This window comes from Uloborus diversus, chromosome 1 (assembly GCF_026930045.1).
Source record: "Uloborus diversus isolate 005 chromosome 1, Udiv.v.3.1, whole genome shotgun sequence".
In the NCBI taxonomy this organism is placed as follows: domain Eukaryota; kingdom Metazoa; phylum Arthropoda; class Arachnida; order Araneae; family Uloboridae; genus Uloborus; species Uloborus diversus.
Window position 1 is genome coordinate 139,540,879 of NC_072731.1, and position 17,198 is coordinate 139,558,076.

The following is a 17,198-nucleotide window of genomic DNA, read 5'->3' on the forward strand; positions in this document are numbered from 1 at the left end:
TTTATGAAGATCTTTGCAATTAGTCTTTACTTTGAAATCTTTAGTTTACTTGTATTTCAGCTTAATTCACTGTATTTATAAAACAGGTGTATTTTATTTCTAATTTGACTGTTTTAGAGTACCTCTGACAAAGAAGGATACAGAAGAATATAAGTTGCAAGAAGCTAAAGCGATGAAAATTGCTCATGAAATTGAAGCTAATGTATCATATCAAACAAGACTACAATTGGAAAATGGTGATGAAGAAGATAGGTTTAGTGCAGTAGTGAGACCTGATGATTCCTCTTCATCCAAGTATGTGTTTTCCACCATTTTACCAAAAGAAATTTAAAAACATTTAAAACATTTTAATTAATTTAACAACCATAAATAAGTAATAATAATAATCGTTTGTAATGATATTTTACAATATGTGACAAATGTTACTAATCACTCTTTTGATATTTTGTAATTGCTTCCCTACATATTGACTCATGAAAAAACGCTCTTTTATACTGAAATCATTTTGAGATTGTTTAATTAAGTAAGATGATTAGATCTCATGGTTTTCTGACATGATTCTAAAACTACATCACGTGGAGCATAATTACAGCTCTTTCTCAAAGTTATTGACTCAGGCATTTTAGAGTAATTGACCTAAAACTATGATTCTTTTTCTTTCAAATTATCAAATTTGAGACTGCGTAATTAAAAAAGTTGACTAGTTGACATGGGTTTCTAACCAGGACCTTAAACTACACCACTCAGACTATAACTACAACTGTGTCCCAAAGTTGTTGACCCGTCGGGATTAAAGTTATTGACCTCTAAACTTGGGCATTTTTTAAAAAAACATTGACTTTGAGACCGTTTAACTACTAAAGCCAAGAGAAACAAAAGCTATTTTATGCTTTTCTTAGTGGTGAGTAGTTAATCATGTACTTATTTCCGAGGGTTACTCACAGCTTTAGCAGATATCCAGGCCTAAACAAGGCAAAAATTTTTAAAAGTAGCATTTTCAATTGACCTTTGCCCTCAAAGCCGCGAGTGAGCCACCAAAGTCTTTATGCTAGCATGTACCTTGTATCAAGTAGTATCCACATTTAAAAGAATTGGCTTGGTTCACTCATTGCTTTTGAAGCAAAGCAATCATATATTTAGCTCTTTCTTCTCACGACCCTAAACTTTGATCTCCACTCGAAAGCCAACAAGCCAAATTTGAGAGAAAAGAAGCTTCATTTTTTTCTTATCACCATACTAGTAAAATATCCTGAAAGTTTCAGGAACATTGAAGGTGTCGGCTATCAGGCCCCCATTCATTTTGTCCAGCTTTAAAAAAGAAAATGACTCTTAAGCCTTTTTTCATTCTGTTTTCTTCTTTTTCTGACTTTTATTGGGAAAGCAAGCTAAAAAGGTTGTAAATCCAACTATGCACTGTTTTGTATTCAAAATCTCCAGTTTGTTTTCGTTATCAGCAGCCCTTCACTTTTGCCTTTCATGTCATGTGTTAACTTATGAATTCAGAAAATAATGCATGGCGTTCCACAATTTTCCAAAATTTCTTTTATTTTATTTAAAGGCAAAGGAGCACTGAAGATAATTTTTGAACTGACACTGATTAAACCACTGATAAAACAAATTTTCAGCTTAAAACACTGAGCTGGTAAAGCTGATTAATTGGAAAGATCCAAACTTTTTCCATTTTATTTTTTCTCGAGTTGCTTTAAAGTGTAATTTTTTCTTCAATAATAGATTTTATTTTGGGGAAGTCATCATGAGTCACTTTTGTCAGATAGAATCTACACTCAACCTGGCAAGAGAAAAACTTGCCTGTGCAGAATTAGGCAAAAGCACAAAAATCATCCATGTTGTTAGGATGTGGGAAATTCAAACTGCTCAATAATATGACTTTTGTTCAATTGGACATAATTTGGTCTTTTAATTTATAAGTGCTTAAGTTATGTATTTTTAACTAATAATGACAATTAACCTATTCTCATTCAGATATGTTTTACCCCCAAAAAGAAGGAATTCAGCAAACTTGAAGAGGCAAGCTTCTACAACTTCATCTCCTGTTCATATCACTGGTCCTAGCAAGCCTTATCCATCAATCCATGCTTCTCCCAGTGTGCCTGTGGCTCATCATCCAGCCAATAAGCAATATCCTCATTCACTTCCAATTGCAGAAAGACCACCTTCTCCCCCATCATTTCAAAGTGTGTCACCTGGTCCTAGTCCTGCATCCATGCCTATGCCGTCTGTGCCAAAGGATGTGGTTGAAAAATCTCTCAATGGAGGTAAATAATTTACATAATTGTAAATCAGTGTTGCTTTGCCGTTGAATAATTTTCTTTTATAACATGATCAAAACCGATTACTTTTTTGATATTCACTTCAGTTAATCTAATTGTGATATTAGTCTAAGAGCCAGTGGCCGGTAGACTTATGGTATTTTAGCAAATTTGATATTTTCTTCAGACATTATCCCATACCTACTATTCATGAAATGGAGACTCATTGATGTGACCGGTGGTTCCCATAGGTCCACAAAGATGCGAGAGGTGTTGGCAAAAAAAAAAAAAAAAACAATTTATGGTATTTTAGCAAAATTGGTTTTTGGATATTGTAAGTCATCAGTTACTACTCAAAAATAAGGACACCCCGTGGCGGTTCCAAAGTCATGGCAGACAACCAAATGTTGCTGACTTTGCAAGTAAAAAAATGTTTTATAAGATGGGGTATTTTTAATTGCAGACCATAGACTAATAATAAGAATAGACCGAGCTATGGCAACCCTTTTGCTGCTCATAAACCAAACCATGTGACTGGTGGATATCCTAGCAACAGCGGGCGTTGATCATAGCAGACGATCAACAATAAATAAAATTAATTGATTTGATGGAACACGGAAGAATGATCTTTTATGGAGTCCGATTTGTAAATTTGTTATTCTAAGTTGTAAAAATTTTGTTAATATAGCCAGTTTTTCGTTTAGATAGCACTGTGCATTTTCTTTATTCAATTTCAATAACTCTCTAAGCAATTAAGGATGCATGCGCCCAAAAAGAATCTGCAAACGGTAAGATTTTTACCTACAATTTCAATTTAAGGTACCGATTAGTACATTTTTGCCTTGACGCAAAACGTTTATGCCAAAGCTGACGTAGCAGTTCCGAATGAAATAAAAGTTACCGAAAACTGTGATCAAAAACTAATTACTAATGTCAAAATAATGCATAACTAAAAGAAAAACAGTTCAATCTCAGCATCTAGCAACCATGCTGCCAAAGTCTTCGCCAAACCCTTCCACCAGTCACATGATACATCTATGAACCAATTTTCTTCATCAGCAAGAATGAGAAAGCTCGGTCTACTCTTATTATTAGTCTATGTTGCAGACCCCAAATTTGGCACATCGCAATTGCACATGATTTTAGATTTGAGGTAGTGAGAAGCAAAGAGATGCAAGTAGTAAAATTAGAAATTTGGACTTAACCAGTACAAATGGTAGGTGAACCTCTCCTCTGTCTTGGGGCAAGAAATTGTACTAGTAGCCCTGGTAAAAGCTGCTGTACAGCATGATTTAGAAAAAAAATCAATGAAAGCCTACCTAGGACATAATCTTTTTACGCGTTTTACTCGAAACTTAAAATAGTCCACTTGCATCCCTTTGCTTCTCATTGCCTCATTTCTACATCGAACAATGCAACGTGCTACATGGGTCAGCTTCCGGTGCCACATGTGGCCTGTGGGCCATAAGTTGGGCACCACTGATGCATTGCATATAGTAAAATTCTTTTCAATACGCTCATTAGCAAGTGTAATTTTTGTCACTTTAAAAATATTTTAGAGTCAATAATAGAAAATATGTTGTAAGACTTTTGCTTTCATCTGAAAATAATTTTTTAGGGATAACTGGTATGAAACCATCTTAAAAGTAACTCAATAATTTTTCAGTTCAATAAATGCACAATATTTTGACCCAGGAAACTATTTGAATATAAAAAATGTATTCTGTATGTTTATCACAAAAGCAATTGATGGATATAATATACAATTATGTATGTTCAAGTAATTTGATAGCTTAGTTTAAAATATGTCCCAGCCCCTCTTGTTATCTCGTTGAAACCTTCAGGTATTTTTTCATGAACTCACAATCACCCCTGGTTATAGGTTAACTAAAAAGTTAGATAATTGTGTAATGCTTGACCAAAATTTTTCATTTATTTAAAAATAATATAAACACAGATGACATAAGTTAAATAAATATGTACTTTTTTGTGTAAAAAGTAAAATTAAAAATAACACAAATTGTAGACTACTGCAGACATGTGTTTTGGCGTTACAAAGAACATCTTTTTCAATGCAAAGAAACGAGCGTATTGATGAAAAGAGCTTTAGTCGGATGTCTTTTCATAAGCTCATTTCTTTTGCATTAAAAAAGGTGTTCCTTGTAATGCCGAAGCACATGTCTGCAGTAAGCTGCAATTTGTGCTATTTGAGGTTGTTATTTCTTATTTTAATTCATGACATAATCTAAAATGTTTTTGAATGTCAGATAAATGTGAACTAAAAACTAGAAAAATCAAATTGTGAAAATATGGGTTAAATGTTCTATATTGCTCCTCTTGTAAAACTAGTTGGTTTTAAGTTGTGGCCCTATATCACTGGAAGTGTGATATACATGTATATATACACACACACACACCAATAGAAAACATATGTACATTTAGTTTTTTATTGAACTGGCTACAAGGGCTAGGGTTCCAACAAAAAGCTGGTTTTCTGGCATTTTGAAAAGGTTTTATCAGAATTCTACAAATTCTATCTATCGATATTCTTTCTTTAAGTATAAATGGTGGTCTGGCTGTTGTATTTTAGATTTAAATATATGATTTAAGTCTATGTGATTATTCTTATCAGTTGCTTTCCTTGATGTTATTCAGTGAAATTATTATGAGACAGACAATGCAGCACCTCTCTGTCAATATCTAGAGTCATAATTTTTTAACATTTTAAGATAGATCTTTGATTAGTTAGTGGTTTAGTGATGCATAATTTTATTTATGATCTCTAAAGTTTGAGGTCAGCTTAGATGCTGTGCGATATCCTTTAATTTTAATTTAGCTAAGTTCATTCAGAAGCCACCAGTGCATTTTTACATTTTGGACCAAAATTATGACTTTTGTACTTGATTTATTGCTCAAATAAATGCTCTTACAAGCTGATAGCGTCTGTCGTCTTTAAAACTTGGTGAACGTTTTAACTTTGCCAAGTTAACGGATAATAGTTAAGCCAGAGTTCAGTCATGCTAACCAATGCAGGAATTGACTCCAAAAAAAAAAAAAAAACTTTTCCTGGTATGTTTTCCCTCGGGAAAATTTCATCAGGTACTGCAAGCACCTCTGTGTAAAGGTGGTAAGCCATGAAAACAAGTTCATTTAATTACCATATTTTGATATTCATATAGCTGAAAACTGTACAGGATAATGTATTTGTACTGTTTACAGATGATTCTGTCAATAAAAAAATCAGTAAAACATCCTGTGTTTCTACTCCAGTTTTTGAAAATGTGCCTATTTTGTCTGGTCCTACGAAGCCACATGTTTTATGTCCGGCATCATCACAAACATTACCTCCAAGAATAGAAAAGAGACGTGAAAATGAGAGAAAATTAGCAAAACAAAAAGGTATTTATATTATTTAAGGATTTTTTGGTCCATCCCATGTTTTCTTTTTACTATGGTATAGTAGTTTTTGAAAATATCTTTTTTTTCAACTAAATTACCTTAAACTTTTTTTTTGTGTGTTATATTAACAAAAATTTTCCTACTCAAAAGTAATGTTTTATTAATCTTCATTATTAGACACTGAATAATGAAGGAATTAATTGAGAGATTTGCATCATTGAATCATCGGATGTAAAGATTTTTTTTTTTAATTTGAATTTTTGTATGTTTGTTTCTAAAATCCTGTTTGCATAGTCCTCAAGCATGTTTACTTGTGTTTAATTGAATTCACTTCTGTACAGTACCATAATATAAAGAAATGTGTATTTTATTTTAAAAGCTCAAAATATTTCGTAAGATGAAAATAGACTTTATATTAAGTCGATTTTAATCAAGGGAATTTTTGTTGTGCAAACCCGATCTTTTGAAAAGAAAAAAAAAAACAAATTTTCTACATTAGCCTCATCTATACTTTCTCCCTTAGAGCTGAAGTTCTAAGAAATTTATGTCTGAATTAGCTTAAATTAGTTTTAACTTATATTTCCAAAATTAGAGAATATAGGAATAATATAGTCAGAACTTAAATTAGTTTTAACTTATATTTCCAAAATTATCAATTTTCTATTTTCCTTTTTTAAAATTTATGTGTAATTCTTAAATGCATAATTCATAATTATGCTATGCAGATTAAATGCATAATTCATAATTATGCTATGCAGATTAATTATATGAAATATTTTTATTTTTATAAATATTTATAACTAAATTCTAAACACTTCAAAGGTTTTTTTTTTACAAAAAAGAAGAGTTTTTCTAAAATAGTGTTAGTAATTGCTTTAATTTTCATAGCTCGTATCAGATTCTGATTCTTTACAATACAGTGAACTCTCTCTATTCTGAACACTCATAGGACCAAACAAAAGTGTTCAGATTATGGGGGTGTTCACTATAGAGGGAGACTAGATAATGCATGTACATGTATTCTATTGTGTTAGTGAACTATGTTCAGTACTTTACCTGGTGAATTATACCAGTAACTGAGATTAGAAGTGTTGAATTTTGGATTGATGGCTAGTACAATGTCTAATTCAACTCGGTAGGATCTAAACTCTTGCATTTGTTTGTTTCATTTTTAGTTTTATAAGTTTAACATAGCATTCAACAATAAAATTTACAATACAGCTATCGGTACAATATCTGAAAAAAGGTTATTTTTAATATGTTTTTGCATTGTGCATCCACATGCAAGCTATGTTCTATCAACCAAGGGAAAATGTTTCTGGGCGATTCGCAGCCGCATTTCGCTTAAAGGTAATCATACTTTAAAGGTCTTGAAAACAACTTGATACAATAGTTGGATTCTTGAAATATAGTTCAGTGGCGAAAACTTCTGGCTCATATTGCTCAGCTGAATGATTTCCTGTGATGCAGTAATATCCAGGAAAATAATTTTTCTTCTTCTTCTATCCATTTTCTCTTTAGTACATTCAACCAGTAATAAAACGTGAATGTATTTTAGACTTTCTAATTAGATTCATAGGAATTCTTGAGTACCGATTGTGAACGTGTTCAATATATAGAGAGGTAATAATTGAAGGGGATTGAAAATAGTGTTCATAATACTGGGGTGTTCATATTATAGGGTGTTCAGAGTACAGGGAGGTCAGCCTTTGTTAAGTCTATGGGGTTTCACCAAGACCATAAAAATGTGTTCAGAATATCAGGGTGCTCACATTAGAGAGCGTTCAGATAGAGGGAGTCCACTGTATTTTAAAGGGTTAAATTTTAATGGAGAATATACAGGTGCAAACAGATATACATATAGCTTAGGTAAAAAGAGTTTTTTGTTTTCTTTTCCCATAAAGAGAAAGGTATTAAGGATTGCGCTTAATTTTTAACTTAGGCTGTGTATCATAATTTTAAGTTTTATTGTTTAATTTAAATTTCAATTTGTACGGGGTGGTAAGTCCACAACCTATACATGATTGCTGTAAATCTCACGTGATCATTACAACTTGAATTTCATGTGAAATTTGCGTTTGTATTATTAGCAACAATTGTGGCAATTTAGACCCTAAATTTTATTTCATAATTAAAAGTACAGGATAGAATGGTCTCATTTGTTTTGAAAAGAATTCAAGAGGTGAACGTTCTTTCTTTTGCCATTGATTTCACTGTGAATGCTATCTTAAAGGGTCCTGTTCAGTGGTAGCATTGGGAGTCGATGGAGGGGGGGGGGATAAAAAGTGTAAAGCTACTCTTTAAAAAATGCTTGATTTTTGGCCTTGTGCTGACATTTTGTTCCGGGAAATATATGGATGCTATATGACCTAGTTGCTAGTAGTCCAATGTTTTTCAGAATATTATAAACAGAATACGTGGACTGCACGTTTTCTTGACAGCACTTAACACTGCAATGGGTTTATATTGTTTTTTAGATGGAAGTATGCAAGAAAGATACGAAAAAAAACAGAAAAGATTTTTAAAATGAAATCTTTTATTAAAATTAATAGAAATGAGTATACAGTGAAATTTCATTACAACAAATTTCCAATACAACGAAATAACCTGTCTCAAGGTTCGAAAATATCGAAAATATCCGATATTTTGATATATATTGGATATTTTGATATATATCTGATATTTTCAATCAGCACAAGCTAAAGTCTTCAAAATAGTAAATGCATCCTCAAATTGCTCTTTATTTTCTTATACTATTAGTACAATATATAGAATTAAAATTAAGTTTTCTTTCATTACTTATATCTAATATTTCATTTTACATCTTTATCAATTTTTAGTAGAGTTAATTTATCATTAGCTCTTTTACTCATTTTTCTTCTCTACACAGTTGCATGATTCAGAATAAAAAAATATGCATGAGTCGTTGAACAGTCATAACATATTTTCTTTTTTTTTCTGACCAATGTTTAGTATTTAATTAGGCACTTTCAATATGAAGTAAGAAAAAACAATGTCAAAAAGCACAAATTGCCAATTACAGCAGAAACGTGTTTCGGCATTACAGGGAACGCCTTTTTCAATGCAAAAAGTAATGAGCTCATGGATGAAAAGACATCCGACAAAAGCCAAGAGCAGATAAGCATGCAGCTTAAAAGATAAAAATATCGTATTAGCCAAACACCAATGAGAAAATTATAAACCGATAATTAACCAATAGGAATGCAAGCAAAGGCCAAGCGCTTTTTCTCAGGTACAGTAAACCCAGAAAGAAAGAATTCCATTGGACAAAGATTAAGCCAAAGCTAAAACTAAAAGAAAATGTCAATAACCGTGAACCCTGACCTGTCTCCATGGAATAAATTTTCAGTCCTGATTTAATTTGCATTATGGTGCTTGAATTCCATTACAACAAAATTCCCATTCCCACCATTAAAAAAAAAAAAAAAAATGTGGGCCCCTCTAATTTCTTGTAATAGGATTTCAGTTTTTATTGGTGAATTCAGCATTTTTTTTTTTTTTTGAGGAGAGGGGGGGGGGGGGTCTAGGCTCAGTGTGTCCTTTTGATTAGCCTAAATGCCCCTCCAAAGCTCTAAATGCCCCTCCAAAGCTCATGTTGCCCTTTTTGGGATACAAGCTCAGTGCCCCTTTACATTTCTAGAGAAATACAGTTGACTCCCTGTTTAATGACTTTCAAGGGACTACAAAAATTCGTCCTTAAATAGAGTGTTTTTAAAACTACAGTGGAGCATCGGGGACCGTGAAAAGCCGTCTTTAACTAGAGAAAATCGTTAAATAGAGCGTTGTTAAATAGAGCCTACTCAATCAACTTTTAGTTTTAATATTCATTTTCTTGACTTTTTTGTCCTAAAGTTTCTCGTTCAAATGAATTAATCTTATCTAGAAAGCAATTTTCTTTCTTTTCTTGTGAGTAAAAAGAGGTAGCTGTTGGAGAGGGTGCTTAGAGGACCCTACTTTTCAGCTCAATTTCAGGCAGTAGGTCACATTTGAATCGTTAAGTCTAGACCTGGAAACATGTTAACATTGACAATGATTTAAATTCAGAAATTATGTTTCAATAATCTAGCAATAAATATGAGGAGCTACTGGTCTTAAATGAGACAAAGTTCATTTGGAACTGAGTGAATGAAAAAACTTCTAAGGCTCAAAGCATAAACTGCAGCCTGGTTATACATGAGCAAAAATGGTTATTGGACTGTCTAATTCCGGTGATCGCTATTTAGAAAGCGATGATGACAGTTTTGAAGAGATGATGTCGTGTATTGAGAATTTAACGGTAATCAGCATCGCAAGAAATGGGGGAACGGATTAACTGGAACTGCAACGGTGATCTTGGGGGGGGGGGGGGGCATTCCGTAATGTAAATAGCTGCGTGTATGTGTATAAATGTGATGTTCTTAAGATGTTAATAGTGTAATTAGTCCTGTTCTATACATGCCTCATCTGAACTCTTGTTCACATCAACAAATGATGGATCATCGAAGGACAAATACAGTACAGTTGGCGACGAGATGTTTATAAGAACCTGTGAAGTAATGAAGTTCTATTTCGAAATTCCCGATGTGCTTTTGAAAAATCTTATGGATTAGGGTAAAACCCAAAATCAGCCAAGGTAAAAGTTTAGTAATCCTATATTTTGATTAAATTTATCATGGAAGAGTTCGTTCAATCATTAATTGAACAAAGCAAGTTATTATTGGAAAGATTGGCAGTTACGCCAGAAACGAAACCAAATGGAAGTTCTAAAGTTTCAGTCCATTTTGAAAAATTTGAAGAAGGTCAGGAAAATTTTGATTTGTTCCTTGAACGCTTTGAAGCACATTTGAAGGTACAAAATGTTTGGGACGAAAAACATGGGTTAGCTTTCATTTCAGATTTATCCTCTAAAATGTATACTTTGTTAAAGAATCGGCTTGCTCCAGATAACCCATCAGATAAAGATTTTGATTGTTTAAAAAGTATTCTCAAAGACCATTTAAATCTGAAACCACTAATAATTCCAAGCAGGCATTTGTTCTTAAATCGCAAGCAACGGGAGGGGGAAACAGTAAACGAGTATTTGGCAGAGTTACGATCCCTCTCAGTTCCATGTTGTTATGGCAACGGAATGCTTAATGTTATGCTGAGAGATGTTTCTGTAAGTGGTTTGCGAGATAAAGCTATCCTAAACAGGATATTTGAGGAAGATCACACTAATTTAAAGGGTACACAAAAAATTGCCTTGGCCATGGAAAAGGTCCTAAAGGGTGCTTCCGAGCTTTTGGATAAAGCGGTGAATGTCCATGAGATGGGAGTGGAGAAAAAAGCGAAGCAATTCGGGAAGAACAAATATTAACAAAAGGCTGAGTTCAAAGCTATGAGTCAACTGTCACGCAATGTAATTGAATGAATCATTCAAAGGATGAATGTAAGTTTAAGACTAATAAATGTAATGTATGTGATAAAATTGGCCATTTGGGAAAAGCATATTTAAAAGTTCAAACAGAAGGTCATTGGGTATCTTTTGAAGTTGATAGCAGAGGAGGTGTATCAATAATGTCCCTGAAGAATTTTTGAAAAATTTCTAAGAAGAAAATTCAGCCTACCAAATTAATTTTCAAAACGTACAAAGGGGATAGAATTTTTCCAATGGGTTATGTAACGGTATAGGTTACTTATAATGAGATTACGTATAATGCATTAAATTTGTGCATTGTAAAGGAAAATTTAAGTACAATTTTTGGTTGCGAATGTGGTTCTATAAAATTAAATTAAATTGGAATTCAACAAAAAAATGCAAAGTAGAAACAAATGTTAGTCTTTCTAAATTGTTAGATGACTGAGGTCAAATTGGAATTTAAATCAGATGTTACGCCAAAATTTTGTCGGTCAAGACCTGTTCCGTTCACTTTGAAAGATTGCGTTAAACAAGAAATTGACAGATTAGAAAGGGAAAGAATCATTGAAAAGGTAGAGACAACAGAATGGGCAACGCCAGTAGTACCAATCGTAAAATCAGATGGGTCAATACGTCTACGTGCAGACCACTCGGTAACAGTAAACCTAGCTTAATGGTACAACAACATCCTCTACCAATGTTAGAGGAGATATTTTTGTGTTTAAATGGAAGTCCATTGGTTATCCTAGGTCATGACTTTCTGGCTAAAGTTCAAACGCTCTATTTTGTGCTGATTCAATAACTGATGCTTAGCCAATTTTACTTCACGAATAAAACTTTCACACCTTCTAATTGTGTTATGTATCGTCTTTTGACAAACATTTAAGCCTGTCGTCTGAATAAGTTTCCCGGTTGAGTACTTTCCAGTTGATGGAAGTTTGTAAACTCTTCTTTTATAACTTGAGGACAAAGCTCTAGGTCTTCCACCGGCAATCGTTTTTAATCCATAACGATAGGGATATTGCAAATGTTCTAAATAACTTTTTTTCCAGTGTGTTTAACGATAACTGTATCTCAACAGTTGACACTAACAAGACACAAGCTATTATACAGCTTGAGGATTTTGTATTTTCCAGGGAGGAGGTTTTATTTCATTTGAAAAAGATTAAAGCAACTAAAGCTCCGGGACCAGATAATATTTATCCAAAAATTTTAGTTGAATGTGCAGAGGAATTAGTGGATGTTATTTTGAATATTTTCAATGCTTCTTATAACTCGGGGACGGTGCCAGAGGACTGGAAGCTGGCTAACATAACGCCACTCTTCAAGAAGGGGTCTAAAGGTATTGCTGGGAATTATAGACCTGTAAGTTTGACTTCGGCGATTTGTAAGATTTTCGAAACTTATCAAAATTAAGATCATGATGTTCTTAGAGACTAATAGTCTGTTGACTAGTTTGCAGTATGGTTTCAGGAAAGGTAAATGCTGTACTACTAATTTATTGCATTTCTACGACAAGGTTACCTCAGCTTTAGATAACAAAAAATGTGTGGATGTTGTTTATATTGATTTTCAAAAAGCTTTTGACAGGGTGCCGCATGTTGCTCTTCTCAGCAAGTTAGCTGACATTGGAATAGGAGGAAAAACTTTACTTTGGGTTAGAAATTGGCTTACTGGTAGGAAGCAAAGAGTAGTTGTGAGAGGAAATCATTCTAATTGGAGTGATGTTTTAAGTGGGGTTCCTCAGGGATCAGTTTTAGGGCCTCTTTTGTTTATTATATTTATGAATGACATCAATGAAAATATTTCTGGAAGCATGAATTGTTTTGCTGACGATGTAAAAGTTATGGGGATTGTCGATAATGAAGAACAAGTAAAACAGCTGCAAGAGGATTTAGATCATATTACTAAGTGGGCAGATAAATGGGGTATGGCAGTTAATGTAGGGAAATGTCAAGTGCTACACTTAGGTCATGGAAATAAGCGTATGAGATATCGTTTACAGGGTTCAGTCATAAATCAGGCAGAAAATGTTATGGATCTGGGTGTCTTTATAAATCAGGACTTCAAGTTTAGTCAACAGTGCAGTATTGCTAGTAACAAAGCCAACAAAATGCTTGGGTTCATCAATAGATCTATTTCAAACAAATCTAAGAAAGTTCTTCTGCCTTTATATAGGAGTTTAGTAAGACCTCATTTGGAGTATGCTGTTCAGTTTTGGTCGCCTTATCTGAAGAAAGATATTTTTGTATTGGAAAGGGTTCAAAGAAGGGTAACTAAATTAGTAAGGGGACTCTCCGATTTAGATTATGATACCAGACTTAATAGGCTTAACATGTATAGCCTGGAGCAAAGGAGAGTCAGAGGGGACATGATTCAGTTATTTAAATTTATCAAAATGAAAGATGTAAATGGATTAAATTTTTGCGGGGAAAGCAGGACAAGGGGTCATTGTTTTAAGCTATTTAAATCTCAGGCTAATTTGGAAATCAGGAAAAACTACTACTTTAGCAGGGTCGTGGGCACTTGGAATAGCTTACCGGAAGAGGCGGTAATGAGCAAGGGAGTGGATAGCTTTAAGAGGGCCATTGATCTTCATTGGGGACTAATTAATTGACTAGGACCAGCCTAGCTGGGCCCAGAGCCTGTTGCTGGTCGTCACATTTGTATTTGTATTTGTATTCCTTTTACAATAATTGTCTTTCAATTTAAAAAAATTATTGACTGCAGTCTTCGATCTTCTTATTTTTTCGCAATAGTACAGCTACTCATCTCCGTTGAAGAAAAAGCTTCAGTCTGCCCTCATTCATGACCAGATAACAATTTACCATTCCACATCTTCACAAAGAGTGCCAAAACTTCGAAGAAATTAATGAAAAAGTTACAATCTGAAAGGTTTTCACATTCTTATTAACTGCTGTGATATTTATTACAGTAAATGTACATGTAGCATTTAGAAAATACTAGCGTCCTTAAAGTTTTTACTCAGGCTGAAATACTAACTTTGAATATGTAACTTTTTCTGGTAGTTGCATACTTCACAAAACCTGTCTATTGCGTTATTTCTTACAAATGAACATTAATAATTAATAATTTAGTAATAATAAAATCATTTCAATTTCATTTTTCCGTTTTCTCAAAACTTTTTTACTGTGCTTAAAGTTTTTACTCAGGCTGTAAGTAGTGACTGACATATCAATAGGTGAAAAAAGTTTAAAAGATTTATAGTTGTAACTTCATGAAAATTTAAAAAATGTAAAGAATTGGAAAAAAAAAGAAAAATGAAATTAAATATTTTCAATATAGAAATGTAATGGAAAATATTTTATGTGTTGAAAATTAGTTTTCTTTCTCAGCAGATTTTGTCTCTTTCACTCTTTATTTTCGACTCGACACTTTTTGTTAACTCATTAAGTTTAACGGATGTTTACTAAAGTCTTTAGATACTTTTAAGGCTTTTTATTTCCTCAATTTTGCTGCTGCCATAAAAATTTTTCTTTGTGAAATGTAATGGATTTTAGTAATGGCTGTTATTTTATTATTTCTTTTTTCAGATTTTTTTAAAAAAATTGTTGATGAATGTACATTTTGTTCTATAGGTCGCAATGATGAAATTGAAGAATTCAAAAAATTTAGTTCAAACTTTAAGGTATTTGTGCTTTGTCAATTTTATCTGATTGTTACCTTTGGTATACATTGTAATTTCCTTTTTTTTTTTAGTATTTTCAAACAACAAAATGTTTTTATGAAATTTCAATTTTCCTCATATTTTTCTTTTATTTTTAAATTGGATTTTTTAGCAGCAAAAAGCTTTAAATAAGAAACTCAATATTTATGAATTGAAACTGGGTCCCAGTCTCATTAAAAGGGCTATTGTAAATTTTTCATTAAACTCTGTTGTCAGTATTAAGCGGCATATCCCATGGAACACAATAAAATAACATCCGATGACTCGAAATTCAGGAAATTTTTTCACTGTTCAAAAATACCTCCTTTCCCCCCAGTTTCTGCTGAGTAGATAGAGTTCCTGGACAGCTTGCTCCTTGTGCAAATAGTTTTCCCTGGGCTGTATAGAGGGGGTCTGGCCAGAGGATATTTGGGTCCGTTAACGGACCCTTCACAAAAATCCGATCAACCAAAACGGACTTTTCACAAAATCCTGATCAAACAAAACGGACCCTTCACAAAATTCTGATAAACAAGATCGGATCTTTCTCAAATTGTTTATTGAAAGAGCAAATCTGAAAGCAAAGTAACGCATATTTCTGTGTATGAATATTTTTTGGAATTTTTTGTATGATATTTTTTTGGAACCTTTTTTTAAGTCAAATTAGAGGGATCAGCTTATACAAAATCGACTAATTTTGAAGAAAACAAAAATCGGCACTCTTGCAATGCTCCTGCAAGGGATAAATAATTGCTACTGCCTAATAAATATAATGGTTGTTTGTTTTATCATATCTAATTAGCAGCGGTGTTGATGTAAACTTTTCTGAAAAGGCATTGGTAAGCTCTTTTCTCCCCGCTCATGATTTAATAAACAATATTAATATATATCAGTGAAATGAACTTAGAACTGCAAAAGGATAGGGGAAAGGGAGGATATGGGCTGATATGGGTGGGGAAAAAATATGATCGCTTCAGATAGGGTTACCAACTTCAAAATTATCACCACTTAGCGTCTGGCGTTGAACCTTTATAATGACTTGATTAGAAAATATTCTCATCATTTTACCAGCTTGTCAATATTTGCGTTTTTACGGTGCGGTGCGATGTTTAATTGTTATTTTGGGAGAAAATTATATGGGTTTTGATTTTTCAATGCTAACAAGAATGATTAACTTTAAATAAACTCTTTTAATTACCGTTTTTTTCTTTAGATGTCTACATTTTGAAAAATGCAATCTTTTAACATCCAATATGAGAATCATATTTTGTTCTTTTTTCAAGCTAGCTTCGCTTCATTAGGATGCAAATAAGTGAAAAGTCTCTTTATTTCTGTTAGAACTCTCTTTTCAAGTTTTTAAAGCAAAATTCCATTTTCTGTTATGAGTCAAAAATTAAAATGCTGACTAAAGGGTTTATTTTTTAATTTTTTTTTACGTCAACTGTGTCCACAAATATTAATGAAATGTTTATCATAGGACTCTAAAATGCAATTTAAAAATAATTTTATCAAAAATATTTCTTTTACAAGCCGTTTTTATACTTTTGCTGCTTTCACTTTGAGAATTGCGATCTGTTTGCATCCGCTATGGGAATCCGATTTTTCGAATTTTTGATGATTATTACGCTTTGTTAAGAGGTAAACAATTAAAATATCTTTTTATTTTTGTTAAAATCACGGAATTTATAAGTTTTAAACGAAATTTTGTGCTTTTTAAGAGTGTCTTGGGTCAAAAAGTTAAATGCTAAACCCTATTCTGAATTTTATTTTATTTATTTTTTCGTTACAATTATTTTAAATACTGCACAGAAATATTTCTCGTATAATTTAACATAATGTGGAATGGTAGATAAATATTGATACTTGAGAGAGCGATGCCCCCCCCCCCCTCCCGCCAAATATCAGAAAAACACCTCAGAATGATTTTCTCAACATAGAAGAGGAAAACACCCAACTTTAAGTTTAATTGATGCAGTTTGTGCCATCTCTAAATTCTAAAATTTCGGTTTAACAATTTTTTTTTTTGCGAATTTATTTGATTTTTCCTAAAATTAATTCATTTTTCACAAAATTATTTGATTTTTCACAAAAAACGGACCCTGTGAAAAATTCTGGACAGACCCCTGGTATACCCCACAAAGCATGGAGACGACTGTTCAAACCACAGATTGTATGTAATTGGCAAACGTCCAGTTACGACGAGTCTATCTGAATGAGGGAGAAAAGTAAAAATTTGATGTGCGTGTTCCGCTCATATGAATGATACTTTGCTTAATTTAGAGGCTAACATACATCTGCAAATGCTGACATCCCTAAACAGATTTGTCCAGTTCCGCCTGTTAACTGGATGTTTGCCTTTCCATGCAATCCGTGGTCAGACAGTATGATGGTTGACTTTCGAAAAAAGTCCCCAAGTTCTGCTATTGATAACGATAACTGGGTATCAAATTCGAAAATGACAGTG

General features: G+C 32.9%; 1 protein-coding gene across 1 annotated transcript in view; it reads left to right on the forward strand.

Annotated features, from left to right (window-relative positions):
- Positions 1-17,198, forward strand: part of LOC129232483 (ataxin-2-like protein) — a 75,209-nt gene that overhangs the window by 18,446 nt on the left and 39,565 nt on the right. The window contains exons 3-6 of the mRNA XM_054866633.1: positions 118-294; positions 1,984-2,276; positions 5,490-5,669; positions 14,667-14,716. Coding sequence (XP_054722608.1) covers positions 118-294; positions 1,984-2,276; positions 5,490-5,669; positions 14,667-14,716 — 700 coding nt within the window. The remainder of the gene's footprint in view (positions 1-117; positions 295-1,983; positions 2,277-5,489; positions 5,670-14,666; positions 14,717-17,198) is intronic.